The sequence below is a fragment of the Melozone crissalis genome, unplaced genomic scaffold (assembly GCF_028551555.1).
Source record: "Melozone crissalis strain CALT ecotype California unplaced genomic scaffold, PUWL_Pcris_2 ptg000034l_1, whole genome shotgun sequence".
Classification (NCBI taxonomy): domain Eukaryota; kingdom Metazoa; phylum Chordata; class Aves; order Passeriformes; family Passerellidae; genus Melozone; species Melozone crissalis.
The window spans coordinates 25,173,713-25,187,672 of record NW_026535812.1 but is presented as its reverse complement, the minus strand read 5'-3'; the positions used below and the strand labels follow the sequence as shown (position 1 = coordinate 25,187,672).

Here is a 13,960-nt window from a genome sequence, read left to right as displayed (position 1 = left end):
CGCGGCGTGCCGAGCGCCCCCGCGGGAACGGGAAACGAACAGCGCCCGGCGCCGCCGTGCCACGGAGCGACACCGGCCCCGAGCAGCCCCGGCCGGGACACTGCCAGGGATCCAGGGACAGCCACAGCCTCCCTGGGTACCCTGTGCCAGGGCCTGCCCACCCTGCCAGGGAACAATTCCCAATCTCCCACCCATCCCTGCCCTCTGGCACTGGGAGCCATTCCCTGGGTCCTGTCCCTCCATTCCTGTCCCCAGTCCCTCTGCAGCTCTCCTGGAGCCCCTGCAGGCCCTGCCAGGGCTCTGAGCTCCTGAACTCTGCATTGAGCTCCTCAAACCTGTATCACACCTCCTCTGACACTTCAGATGCTCCTTTCCTCTTGGCACTTCAATTTTGTTTGATTTATTATTCTTGTTGGTTTGGGGATTGTTTTTTGTTTGTTTGTGTTTTTAATGTTAAAGATGTTTAAGTCTTTAAAGTACAAATTCTAATGTTAAAAAGAAAAACCACTTTTGAACAGAGTTGGTAGAAAAAAAGTAGCAAAATCAAAATTTTATGGGTGCCCTTCAGCAGCCTGCTGAGGGGCTGGTACAGCAGCAACATTTCCAATTTACAAAATAAGTACTTAAAAGCACTAATCCATAACTTGTTTCACCAGTTTGAAAAAGAACACAGTTATTTATTTCAGGTAACATATCTACTCCTACCTATTTGGAGTTTATGTGCAATTTTGATATTGTTGATTATCTAATTATTGATTGAGTTAATCCTTAACCCATCTTTATTAGTGACAAGTTTCACTGGCACCTTTAGAAATAGTGAAAAAAAAATTGCAAAGTAAAACCCAAATCTAATACACAGCAAATTTAATTTATCAGCTTGTGCACTTGATGTTTTTCCTCCCAATCAGAAAAGTTAAAACAACCCCTCTAGGTGTGCAAGATGTACTTCAATAAGCAGCCCACGGTTCCAGAGGGGACCCAGAACTGAAGTGCCTCACAGAGTTCATGCAGTGGAGCTGGCGGGACACGGACTGAAAGGGACAGACATAAATCTGATATATTTTTATGTTTTGTTCTCATGCAGAAGGGAAACTGGAAGACATTGTGCTTGGGCAGTAAGACCCATGTGATTTCACTCAGCACGAGTGGTTTTGCTGTGCCTGCAGCACACTGTGCGGTGTGTCCCTCCAGGGAGGGGACACACGACAGGAGGCAGTGCCCAGTGAAGCACGAGGTCACAGTGTCCTCTGCCAGTCCCCTCCTTACCCTGATGCCAAGGAGACCCTTTGTACACCCACCCACCCCCCAGTACCCCAGAGGTGGTACTGGGTCACTTTTCCCCCAAAACGCACAGTAGCAGAAGATCCCAAACCCCCTCCCAGCCCAGCCCCTCAAATAGTGACAAGAAACGTGGCAGGTGACCTCGTGCACCTTTGCAAGGGATGTTTAATAGTTTTCCTTTTCAATACCAGTGTTCCACATACCCCCAGCAGGGTCTGAGTGCCTCTCCAGCCCCTGTGGGTCCCTAAGGCACTCAGGAGGGAGCTCAGTGGGAGCAATCCAGCAGGGATGTTTCCAGCACGTGGCACCAGCAGTGAATTCTGCAGCAGCTCTGCCACAGGACCGTGCCCGTTGGATTGGATTGGATTGGATTGGTGTGAGGGTGAGTCCTGCACCAGCTCCCTGGAGTTTGGCACCTCTGTCATCACCACCTCACTCTTCTCACCCTGCCTGGGGGAACTCTCAGCGCTCCCACTGCTTTTGAGAATGAACATTCAAATTTCAGTAATACACTTTGGAAAACCAATGGATTTGCCTTCCCCTATCAACTCACCCCTTCCAAAGGCCCACGTGCCCTCCCTTGGGAAGCACCGCCAGCTGCAGCTGCAGGACTCAAGGCTCAGAGGATTGTGCGTTGTTCCAGCCCTACCTTACAGCCTTCTGCCGTCAAGAAATTACCTTGAACGTAAATCAAACTGCCTTGAAACAGCGGAAATAAATTAAACAAATGTAATTCGCTTATAAAAATAGTTTCTTATAAATCTTTAAAGCTTATAAAAGCCAGAAAATACATTTAAAAGAATCTCCGGAACATTTCATCCTTTGAGGCGCGGTTACAGTTCAGAAAGTGAGAAGAAGCAAAGCCCACAGACATCTCACACTGATCTTCCCACAAGGAATTCCACAGTACCACGCTTAACCTCCAGTCAGAATTCCTTGGGCATCCTTCCCCGGCTCAGCTGCCCTGTCAGATCATTTCTGTATGAAAATAAAAGCTGGCACTCAGCTGGCAATGCTGCTGCCTCTACAGCCACGGCACCAGGAGCTTTCCCAGAGGCGCCCTATGGAAGCAGCAGCTCTGGAGGCAGGGGTAGGCATGGGGCACGGAGGTGCTGCTTTGGCCATTCCTTTCTGAACTGCTGTGCTGTGGGGAGGGCAGTGGTGCCATGCACAGCCCTGCCTCGGCCACGCAGATCTCCCTGGCGTGGCACAGGACGCCGAGATTCCGGGGTGCTGATTATGGGGAACGTCTTTGTAATAAAACTAAAACCACCTGGCTGGTCCATCCAACACCTGAGTGCATCAATTGCTCCTCTTGCACTTCCACGAAGACTGTCCTTCGTCCTGCAGCTTTTTGAATTTTGGTCCGAGGAAGAACCACCAGGCAAAGCCCAGGATGACGCAGATGATGGACTCCACGTAGTACCCGTCCAGGGTGGTGACACAGGAGCCCCCAGCTGCTGTGCACAGCTGAAACAGAGCACAGGCAATGCACTGAGCACACAGGGGATGCACTGAGCACACAGGCAATGCACTGAGCACACAGGGAGTGCACTGAGCACACAGGGAGTGCACTGAGCACACAGGGAGTGCACTGAGCACACAGGCGATGCACTGAGCACACAGGGAATGCACTGAGCACACAGGCGATGCACTGAGCACACAGGCAATGCACTGAGCACACAGGGAGTGCACTGAGCACACAGGGAGTGCACTGAGCACACAGGCAATGCACTGAGCACACAGGGGATGCACTGAGCACACAGGGGATGCACTGAGCACACAGGGGATGCACTGAGCACACAGGCGATGCACTGAGCACACAGGCAATGCACTGAGCACACAGGGAGTGCACTGAGCACACAGGGGATGCACTGAGCACACAGGGAATGCACTGAGCACACAGGCGATGCACTGAGCACACAGGCGATGCACTGAGCACACAGGGAATGCACTGAGCACACAGGGAGTGCACTGAGCACACAGGGGATGCACTGAGCACACAGGGAATGCACTGAGCACACAGGCGATGCACTGAGCACACAGGCGATGCACTGAGCACACAGGGGATGCACTGAGCACACAGGGAGTGCACTGAGCACACAGGGAGTGCACTGAGCACACAGGGAGTGCACTGAGCACACAGGGGATGCACTGAGCACACAGGGAGTGCACTGAGCACACAGGGAATGCACTGAGCACACAGGGGATGCACTGAGCACACAGGGGATGCACTGAGCACACAGGGGATGCACTGAGCACACAGGGAGTGCACTGAGCACACAGGGGATGCACTGAGCACACAGGCAATGCACTGAGCACACAGGGGATGCACTGAGCACACAGGGAGTGCACTGAGCACACAGGGAGTGCACTGAGCACACAGGGGATGCACTGAGCACACAGGGAATGCACTGAGCACACAGGCAATGCACTGAGCACACAGGGGATGCACTGAGCACACAGGGGATGCACTGAGCACACAGGGAATGCACTGAGCACACAGGGGATGCACTGAGCACACAGGGAATGCACTGAGCACACAGGGAGTGCACTGAGCACACAGGGAATGCACTGAGCACACAGGGAGTGCACTGAGCACTCCAGAGCTGTCTCCCTGCTCCTGGGCAGGAATAAATAGAGTTCTTTACTCTTTGTTTCTTATGCAGTTGGTCAGAGAGGCTTTTGAGCTTATCAGCAGCACGAAATGTAACAAAGTACCAAACCCGCCCTAAACACGTGGGAAATGGAGCACATCAGCCCAAAGGGCAAACTCCAGCAAACAGACACAGCCCCACTGTCCGTGCTGGCCTGCAGGTGCAACCACTGCCCCCAGCCTCACAGAGAAAGATGATTTTTTTCTCTAGCCATCTGGACTCCCCAGACCTGGAAATGTCCAAGGCCGGGTTGGACAGGGCTGGGAGCAAGCTGGGATAGTGGAAGGTGTGGCATTAGATGGGCTTTTAGGTCCTTCCAATCCAAACCATCCCATGGTTCTGTGTCTGGGAGAAACACACCCAGGATGGTTTTGAACTGGAAGACAAACACCCAGCATTCACAGGGTGATTGTACAGCCCGGGATTGTTTCTGCTATTGTTTGGCTTTCAACACTGCTCTAATCCCAGGATAAATCAACTCCCTGAGCTGAGGCTCTGCCAGCATCGTCATTATTCTGAGACATGTCAAAATCAGATTAGGAATAAGAAGGGAGTGGTGGTGGTGGAATGTCACCAACCAGGAGGATCAGAGGAGTGAGGTGAAGGAGGAGGAAGGACTCAAGCTCAGTAGAGGCTGAGACACAAGGAACCTAATTAGTGACAGGCTAATGAGTGAGAGGCTGGGAAAGCATCTGCTGCAGAAGCAGTTTCCCCTCTGCACCAACAAAAACTGCAACTCTAGTTCAGACAAGTCATGCTGGACTCCAGAACACTTTGATCATTTAGAGAACCTCCATTTCCTAGAGCATCCTGGCATTCAGGAGCGAAATAAAGCTCAGTCATGAGCACAAAACAAAAAAAGCCCCAAACATTTCTGCTCTTCAGCCATGTCAAATGTCTCATTTGCTGTGAGGAGGTGAATTTGAAATGCTGCTTTCCCAGCAGTTTTGTGTCCTGTTGTTTGATCTGTGTACAGCAAGTTCTTTGTTCTCTTCCACAGGGCTCCCAGAACTGGGCAGGCAGCCAGTCCCACTTGATTTCGTGGGGAAAGTGGACACCAAAATCAGAGAGCAGAGCAGCATCTTGGAGAAGGTATCAAGGCAGGCAGATAAGAAGCCTCCAGGGAGACAGGAGGAAGAAAAACCTGCCAGAGAAACAGAGGCCCTGGGGGAGGGACAGAGAGCCTGCCAAGGACAGAGCCCTTGACTCAAACCACAGCTACAGGCTCCTCACACTGCACAGAATGTGGCACCAGTCTGGTCCTTCTACTCCAGGTCAGCACGGGAACAAAGGGCTCACTACTGTGCAGCTGCAAACCCTGGGTAAGGGGTGCTTATTCAGAGTGCCCAGCTGCTGACAGCCTGGATTTTATCAGACAGGAGAATGAGCTCCATCAGTGGGAGTTCTGAACACAAGCTATACACTGTGAAGGTTCCCAAAAGAAGCCATTTAACAGACATTGAGCAGAGCCCCCCAGCCCCAGGCTCACCTCTGAGGCCCCTGCAGTGGCACAGGTGTGGCCCTGGGCCCCAGCACACTCCTTCACTGTCAGGGGGTCCACCAGCCACAGGGCCACCGTGGAGGGCCAGTTTCCCCCCAGGTTGGAGACGGTGTTGAGCAGGGTCATGTAGGTGCCCCCGATGAGCGGGTCGCTGACCTTGGCGTTGAAGGCCATGATGGCCACGTACATGCTGTACAGCGTGATCTGGGGACAGACAGACACAGACAGACAGACAGACAGACAGGGCTGAAACCCCCAGCACAGCCCTGAGCTCAGCAGCACTGACTGGAAACGATCCCAGCAGCAGCAGTTCCTCCTGCAGCCTGTCCCTGCGCTAACTCGGGGAGTGGCCTCGCTGCTTGTCTCAAGTCATGCTGCAACAGACCCAGCCTCACATGCACTGGCATGACTTGGGTTAGCAAACTGAAACACAACCAGCCAGCTAAAACAGCACCTAACACAACCCTTCTGCATTTGAAAATCACCTCTCAAGGCCCTGCATTCCAGTTCTGACCCACAGACCATGCTATATCAGGTGCTTTTTTCCAAGTCTTTGGATCAGATCCATTATGATATTCCTCCAATAAATGAGTTTTTTTCCTAGGACCAGGATCACATAACTTTGTTTGCACAACCATCAGCATGCCTACCGAGCTCAGGCACAGTTCTGGGGTTTCTCCAGCTCCTCTGTGCTTTTGAGCTTCTGGGTCTGGGGAAAAGGAATCTGGGGAACTATACCAGTCACAGAGAACTCAAAGCAGCTGCCAGATGATGTCCAATGGAGCAAAGGGAATAAGGAGGAATAACACTGGCAAGAGTTATTCTTGCAAGTGGATCCTTGGCAGCATTCCAGTGCTCTGCTTTGAGAAGTCAGTCCTGCCACACAGCACAGGTCAGGAGGGAGGGATTCCAGTGTGAGCCAGGACAGGACAGGGAAGAGCATTTCCCCTCCCCACACTGTGACTGTTACCTGGTGTAGAGCATAGCTCAGCACCACTGCAGCGTAGTAATAAACAGGAAATCCTCCTTCATGCTTTACTTTAGGAGCCCACCACACCAGGAAAGCAAATTCCAGGCCAAGCAGCAACCTGGAGGGATGAGAAAGATGATTTGTTATTCCAAGTAATCCTTCCCATGTGGTTCCTCAACACAAAGCAACCACTGAACAACCACAGAGACTACATTAAATTAGTTTAGATCCAAACAGTTCCACCTATTTCCATCTCAGAACTAGATATCAAATATTTGACAAGCAGTGACATTGCTAGTTAGGAGCAGGAGAGCACTGCTCTAATGGTGCTGTACATGCACACCCCATGCTTCCACACAGTGACACTGCATGAACCAGACAGTTCAACTCACTGTGACAATCCTGACACACTTCTCTGGACCTGGAAGTGAGAGTTACACACAAAACCCTACAGGTGATCTGAACACACAAACTGAGCACACTGTGTTCCACTGAAATGAGGCTTTACCTGTAAGGCATTGCTTTGTAGAAGGTGTTCAGGGGCTGGGGGCCCGCTGTGTATTTGCTGATAACCAGAGGCAAGATGATCTGCAGAGGAACCATTGGAACTGCCAGCAGAGCCAGGTGCTCTTTGGGGACTCCCTCCTCCACCAGTTTGAGTCCTGTTACAGCATCTGCTGCTGAAAACCCAATCTGCAATGTCAGGGAGACAAAATAAGCTGAGGAGAACAGGGAGTTTGGCTAGAAATTCAATTTACTCCCTATCACGTAAATTGAGAAATGGGATACAGAACACACTGTCACTGAAGTCACTTCTGCCCCGGATTTGATTTCCAGATTAGTTCTGCATGTTCTACACTTGACCACTCTTACTGTCATCACAGCCAAAACTATTCCAGGAACATTAAGCAGCACTGCCATTCACTCCTGTGCCTTCCCTGCTGCTGGCATCCTCAGTGTCCAACCAGGAGCCATGGAAACCCAGCTTGGACAGAGCCGGGGATTCTGAGCTAAAAACAAACATTTTCTGTCCTTTCAACTGCAGGCTACACAGCCTGTTTAAAAATGGACTTTACTTTAATGCCACACCGCCACCAAATTTCTCTTCAATGCTTGTGTCAAACACAAAAGCTCTCACAAAGCTTTTCTGCTGCACAGCCCTGCTCAGCACCATGAGATAACCCATTCTGCTTGAATTTCATGTGAAAATTCACAACTCTTGTGACAGCCAACAGCAAAACTAAGTTACATCCTGAGGACTCAGCAGCCTTCCAGACTCTGATGCCAGCATTTAACAATTCTTACGTGTATTTACTTACTTTTGAAGTGAGGATCAGGAGACAGAAAGTAAGAACTGCTGGCATCTTGATTATTGAGAATAGCAGCCTGTATGTGTCAGTGATGCCCTTTGTTTCTTCCTTTGCTGGTATTAGCTCCTCGTTTTCCTTTTTCAAGAAGGCAACCAATGTAGTGGTAACTAAGAAGACAGCTCCCCAGAAAAACAGGAAATCTGGAGGGGAAAATAAAATAAAATAAAATAAAATAAAATAAAATAAAATAAAATAAAATAAAATAAAAATTTCTTTGTAGCAGCCATGATTGACAGTTGTAGAATGTAAACCTAATAATCAATGTGGAATAAAAACAAGCAGCAAAAGCAAACCACAAGCACAGAGCTACATCCAGTGAGTGACACAGCTGTGCCCTCCTCTGCAAGGAGGTGATGCTGGAGCTGAGGCAGAGGAGCAGCAGCAAACCAGGTCACCTCCCTGCTGTTTGCTGGGTTATTACCACAGTGAGCATGCTGGAGGAGGAACAGAGGCAAAAATGAACGTGTTGAAGGATTACACACACAGCCACTGCAGGCTGATAAAGGAGGAAAACCACATGTAATCGTTAGAAAACAGGGAAGAACCTCCAGAGGCAGAACTCCTTCCCTGCTCCTCCCTTACCCTGCAGCCAGGGAAGCACTCTGTGCCTCAGCCCTACATCCCCATCTAACATCCATCTCCCACCTGCAGGAAACGGACATTTAGGAGGGTGAGGGTGGCCCCAGGAAAGTTTTTACAGAGTGGTAAGGAGTCCTCAGATTTACGTGGCTGAAGTGGATCCTTGGCAGCATTCCCGTGCTCTGCTTTAAGCAGATCAGTATCTGCTAAATCATGGATGTGGGGCAGCAAAAAGCCACCAAGAGAGTACTTTCTGACTGAGTGAATGGCCAGGTCAAGATCATCCTATCCTGTGCCTCTAGGGCAGGGGCAGGAAAGAACTCAGCCTGTGCCTCTAGGACAGAAGCAGCATAAAGAACTCAGCCTGTGCAAGAAGCAGCCTTTATTCTTCCTGGTCAGGAGCAGCCCCAGCAGCCTCCAGGAAAGCCAGCAGGAGCAGCCAGGGCTGGTGAAAGGGCAGAGACAAAGGTTTGGTCAATCATTGCCCGCTTCTCCAGCACAGCAGGGAAGAAAACGTGCAAGGACTGCTCCAGGTGTGCCCCACCATTCCCATGTAACAGAAAAAAGGCTCCTCATGCCATTTCTGCTACTTTTCCCTTTCCTAAAATAAACATGACCTCACAAGCAACGCTGTCAGATTGCTCTCTCTTAAAAAACACAAGGTGCCCTGAGCAGACATTCTCAAGGAAGGATGCATTTTCTGAGAGTCTCACAAATCACAGCTGCTGGCTACAAAGGATGTAGAGGAGTTCTCTAATAATAACCCTGAGCATTATCACTGCAGTGAGAGACAGTGCAAGGATGGGGATAGAAATAGCTCTGAGCATCATCACATGAGTGCTCCTGATCAGGCCAGCCCTGTCAGCTGCAGCACAGCACTGCAGGGGCTGCATCAGCAACAAGGCAAAGCAAGAAAAAAGAAAAAAACCCACCATATATATATATATATAGTAGTTCAGACAAGAAAAACTGGGGTTTTTGAAGCTGTAGGCAGTTTACACAAAAATAAGGTACATTTCCTTTCAAATGCAAGGAACCTCACTAACAGGCTACAAGCAGAAGAACTTTGAATGAGAGTTTACATAAGGGATTTCAAGGACAAACTTTCTGGTGCCACCACTGCTGCTTCCCCCAGCCCTATTTTGTTTCTGCAGCTACCCTGCTAGTAACAAAACAAACCACTGAGATGGGGCAAGACAAGGTTTTCAACTAGATCAGGGATGGACCAGGCTGGAAAACAGCCTGAAGAAGGTACCCAGGTGGTGCAGGTACCCAGGATGCCAGGAGGAGGGGTGCTCCACAGTCCCTGGCACAGGGGACTTTAAGGGGCACCTTTGTCCTGTGTTCACTCTTTCCCTGTCCTTCCCTTTCCCTGGGCAAACCAGGCAGGAATCACAAACCCAGCCAGGGAGCTTCCCCTGCTCTTAAATAAACTGAAGCCACCTGAACAGCAAGTGCAAAATAAAGCCCTGGATGCACCAGGACAATCAGCCTACAGAAGGGTTTTTCCTGTTTCCTTCTCTGGCACTTCAGCCTGACACAGCCCAGCACAGCCTGCGCTTTGGTGAGTTTGATGATGGGTTTACATTTCTCCATATTATTTCCTGAGGTTAAGGAGAACAATGAATGCTGCTGCTGCTTCTCAACAACTCCAAGCTGACTCAGGATCATAGAATATCTTCAGCTGGGATGGACCCACAAGGATCACCCCAGCTCCTGGCCTGGCACAAGACAGCCCTGGCAGTGCTGCCCAAAGGCTCCTGGAGCTCTGGCAGCCTCGGGGCTGTGCCCATTCCCTGGGGAGCCTGGGCAGAGCCAGCACCCTCTGGGGAAGAACCTTCCCTGCTCCCCAAACTAACCCAGCTCCCTCGGGGTGCTGCCCTCTGTATCATGGAGTGGTGACTTGTTCTTTCCCTGGCACCGGGCTCAGCCTACAACAAAAGTGCTCAGAGATCTGAGCTGGCAGAGAACATTCACCTTTTCCAGCAGTGAAGTTTTCTGCTGCTTTACCTGCCCAAACCTGCTCATCACGAGCCCATTACAGCCAGGGCAAGGACAGTGAGCCCCTGTGCTCCTTGGTGAGCTGGCTCCTCCTGCTGCTCTCAGCTGCTCCAGGGAAACACCAAACTGTGCCACTCACACCACTGAGAAACAGACATTTCTTACAGTTTTACCACCTGGAAAACCATATCCTGCAACTACAGTGTCAGTTATTTGCTGTTCTTACTCCACCCATATCAATACTCCAGGGCAGGTTAAGGAGGTGGCATTGGTGCTGTTTGGGTTAGGGGATAATATCTTTTAAAAACAGCACTTTTGTAATACTAACAAACCCTTTATACAAACAGCCCTGAGGGGAAAAAGCCCCAACCAACCAAAACCCTGGGCAGTGAGGGAAGTAGAGCCAAGCCAGGCTGCCTGAACAGCAGTGGCTGCAAGTTGCATCAGCAGCAAAGACGTCAGTGTGCACTGCAGTGAGAGGATGGACACGGCAGCCCAGGAGCTGCACAGCCCCAGGGAAAGCCAGGAACCAGCTGGGACACTTGCAGGGCCACTCTGTGCTCCTTGGCACGGGCCAGGCCCAGGCTGGCAGCAGGGAGCACAGGGGAGGACTGGTTAGCAGGGTGAGAGCTGCAGAGACCAGGCAAGCACAGCAGTGTGGACACTGCTGTCCTGATTCATCCCTGAGGAAAGGGCAGGACAGAAAGCAAAGCTCCCCTTCACACAATTCCAGCCAGTTCTGGCATCCCTGATCTGAGATGGCTCAGGAAAGGCAATCAGTGTGAGACTGAGACCTTGGGAGATGCTCTTCGCTGCAGGGTCACCCTGAGGCTGCAGCCAGAATAATGGTGCCAGCGTTTCCTGTCCTCACTCAACCTTGCAACCAAACCAGCTGCACTTCAGCATCTCCAGGGTAATGCCCCTAACACCCACCAGCACACAGAACCTTTCTGAGAAAAATCCCAAACCCCAGCAAACAGAAACATCCCTCCACTGACAGCCAGTTATGCTTGGATTGCCACACTCCATTTAATTCACTAAAGAGAAAAAGCAAATCCCCCCCTAAAATAAGGCCTTCCTTCAGAAACTGGCTATATGCCCAACCCTGAACACTTTCACTTTTATTCTGTGAAAAATATCATATTGGAAGAATCTTTTTTTGTTTGTTTGTTTGATTCTTTCTTCTTCCCATATGGAGACTTTGGCTTGCTGTTCTTAAAGAGTAATCTAGTCCATGGCCATTAAACCAGGAGGAAAAAAAAAAAGAGTTCCTCCAAAGTGCTTAGGTCAGCCAAGATAATGACAAGGCAGGTTAAAGCCCAGCAAAATCTGAACTCCAGTGCATTTAGCAGAGGACTCTGCCAGCCTCCAAGCAGGCTGTGCTTTCCCACAGGGCAAGGGACACACCAAACCTGTTTGGTTCCCAGCATCAAACCACAGAGGGCTCCAGGCACAGGGAAGAAGCATCCTGAGGAAGATATAACCATTATCGTTAGGAAAAAATCCTTCCCTGGCAGGGTGGGCAGGCCCTGGCACAGGGTGCCCAGAGCAGCTGTGGCTGCCCCTGGATCCCTGGCAGTGCCCAAGGCCAGGCTGGACATTGGGGCTGGGAGCTCCCGGGGCAGTGGGAGGTGTCCCTGCCATGGGAATCCCTTTGGTCCCCTCCAAAGCAGCGCACTCCGGCTCTGTCCCGGCACACCGGGCGCACGCCCGGCCGTACCTGAGAGGGTGACGATGCCCCGCGGCTGCGGCTCGAAGCGCAGGTACTTGTTGCAGAAGGAGGCGGACTCCAGGGCCAGGAACAGCACGTTTCCCAGGAAGTAGCCGGCCGTCTGCCCCACCGAGTTGCAGGTGGAGGCGTAGCCCACGTTCTCCCGGGACAGCATGGTGAGCGCCCAGCCGTCCACCGCGATGTCCTGCGTGGCCGCCAGGAACTCGAAGAGGAAGAAGGTGACGGTGAGGGCCGCCACGTCGGGGCCGCGGCCGTGGCCGTCGCCCAGCAGCGCGTCCACCTGCGTGGACATGTAGATCATGAAGAGCCCCAGCACGTACTGCGTGGGCACCAGCCACGACTTGCGGCGGCCGAAGCCGCGCAGGTACACGGCGTCCACCAAGGGCGCCCACAGCAGCTTCAGGCTGAAGGGCCAGAAGACGAAGCTGAAGAAGGCCTGGTCGGTGTAGCTGGCGCTCTTGCTCTGCAGGATGAGCGGCACGCTGCCCGCCAGCCCCAGCGGGATGCCCTGCAGCACGTACAGCACCAGCAGCAGCAGGATGCTGCCCAGCTCCGCGCGGTACCCCCGCACCCGCCCCGGCGCCGGCAGCAGCGCCTCGGTGTCGCCGGGCAGCCCTTCGGGGGGCGGGTCGCCCGTCAGGTCCAGGCTGTGCTGGCGGGTGGCGGCGCGGCGCTGCCGGCCGCCCTCCTCGGCGGCGATGGCGGGCGCCATGTCCGGCACGGCCCGGCAGCGGCAGCGGCCCCGGCACGGGCGGGAACGGCCCGGAGCGGGCCCGGCGCCGCCGCCGCGCTGAGGGAACGGCCCCGCCCCGCGCCGGCCAGGCGTGGCTGCGTCCCATTGGTGCAATGGGAGTGACGTCATGTATGGCAACGCCCCCTGACCGTGATTGACGGGACAGGGGCAGCGGGAGCGGAACCGGGAACGGGAACCGGGATCATGGGTCGCATGCGGATCGGGATCATTGGAGCCTCCGTGCCCGGGAAAGGCTGAGGGAGCTGAGACTGTTCAGCCTCGAGAGGAACCCTCAGCCTTCGCTGTCCCTGTCTGTCCCTGGGTGCAGGGAGGGTCAGAGCTCTGCTCTGCCCAGGCTCTGCTCCGGAGACCCAGCAATGGCACCGGGACTGAGCCCAGGAAGTTCCACCTCGACAGGAAGAAGATCTTTGCTGCGAGCACTGTAACAGAGACCACAGAGCGTGTGGAGTCTCCGCACTGGGGATACTGCAGACCTGTCTGGACACAATCCTGTGCCATGTGCTCTGAGATAGCCCTGCTTGAATTGGCTTGAATGCCAATGTAAATAGAATTGTAAATGAATGACACATCCCAAAAGACAACATACCAGAAACCCCGACTTTGAACCAAACTTGTACATTTCTATCAGCCTCATGTCAGAATTGTTTGGAATCTGACAGCAGAATCAGAATTCCTTAACCAGAATTCCTTCATTCACTCCTTCCTTTATTCCTTTTATTTTCACTGATGTTCAGGGAAAGGCATCAAAACCGCCCCGGGACCGCTCCAGGAGGGTTCCACGGACGCAGTCACGTTCTCCGGTGTCCGCTGGGGAATTCACCCAGCAGGCACAGCAGGTTCAGTGTCCAAGGCCGGGATGGACCTGGTCGATGGAAGGTGTCCCTGCCCATGGCAGGGGTGGGACGGGATGGGCTTTAAGCTCCCAACGCAAAGCAGCCAGCGATCCCATGGTACCACAGGATGCTCACGCACAAACCCCACTCACTGCGGAGCTCTGATTGCCTTTATCCTGATAACAGAGCAAAATGTGCTGTCACACCCCAAAGCCCGCGGGGCGCGGGGCTCTCGGGCCGTGTCCCCGCCGCGTCCCCGGCCCGCCCCTGACCCCGCCGCCG

At 52.7% G+C, this 13,960-nt stretch overlaps 1 protein-coding gene across 2 annotated transcripts; it reads right to left on the bottom strand.

Moving 5' to 3' along the window:
* Positions 1-1,996: 1,996 nt before the first annotated feature.
* Positions 1,997-12,803, bottom strand: SLC33A1 (solute carrier family 33 member 1). 2 transcript variants are annotated; one of them, XM_054282922.1, is made up of 6 exons: positions 12,080-12,803; positions 7,729-7,919; positions 6,918-7,102; positions 6,410-6,527; positions 5,428-5,643; positions 1,997-2,751 (listed from the first exon to the last, which is right to left on the bottom strand). In XM_054282922.1, exons 1-6 carry the CDS (start codon positions 12,801-12,803, stop codon positions 2,584-2,586), a joined length of 1,602 nt encoding a protein of 533 aa, XP_054138897.1. In that variant the 3' UTR covers positions 1,997-2,583. The 2 variants fall into 2 exon arrangements, with proteins under 2 accessions (XP_054138897.1, XP_054138898.1); XM_054282923.1 differs by lacking the exons at positions 6,410-6,527; positions 7,729-7,919.
* Between the last annotated feature and the right edge of the window lie 1,157 nt (positions 12,804-13,960).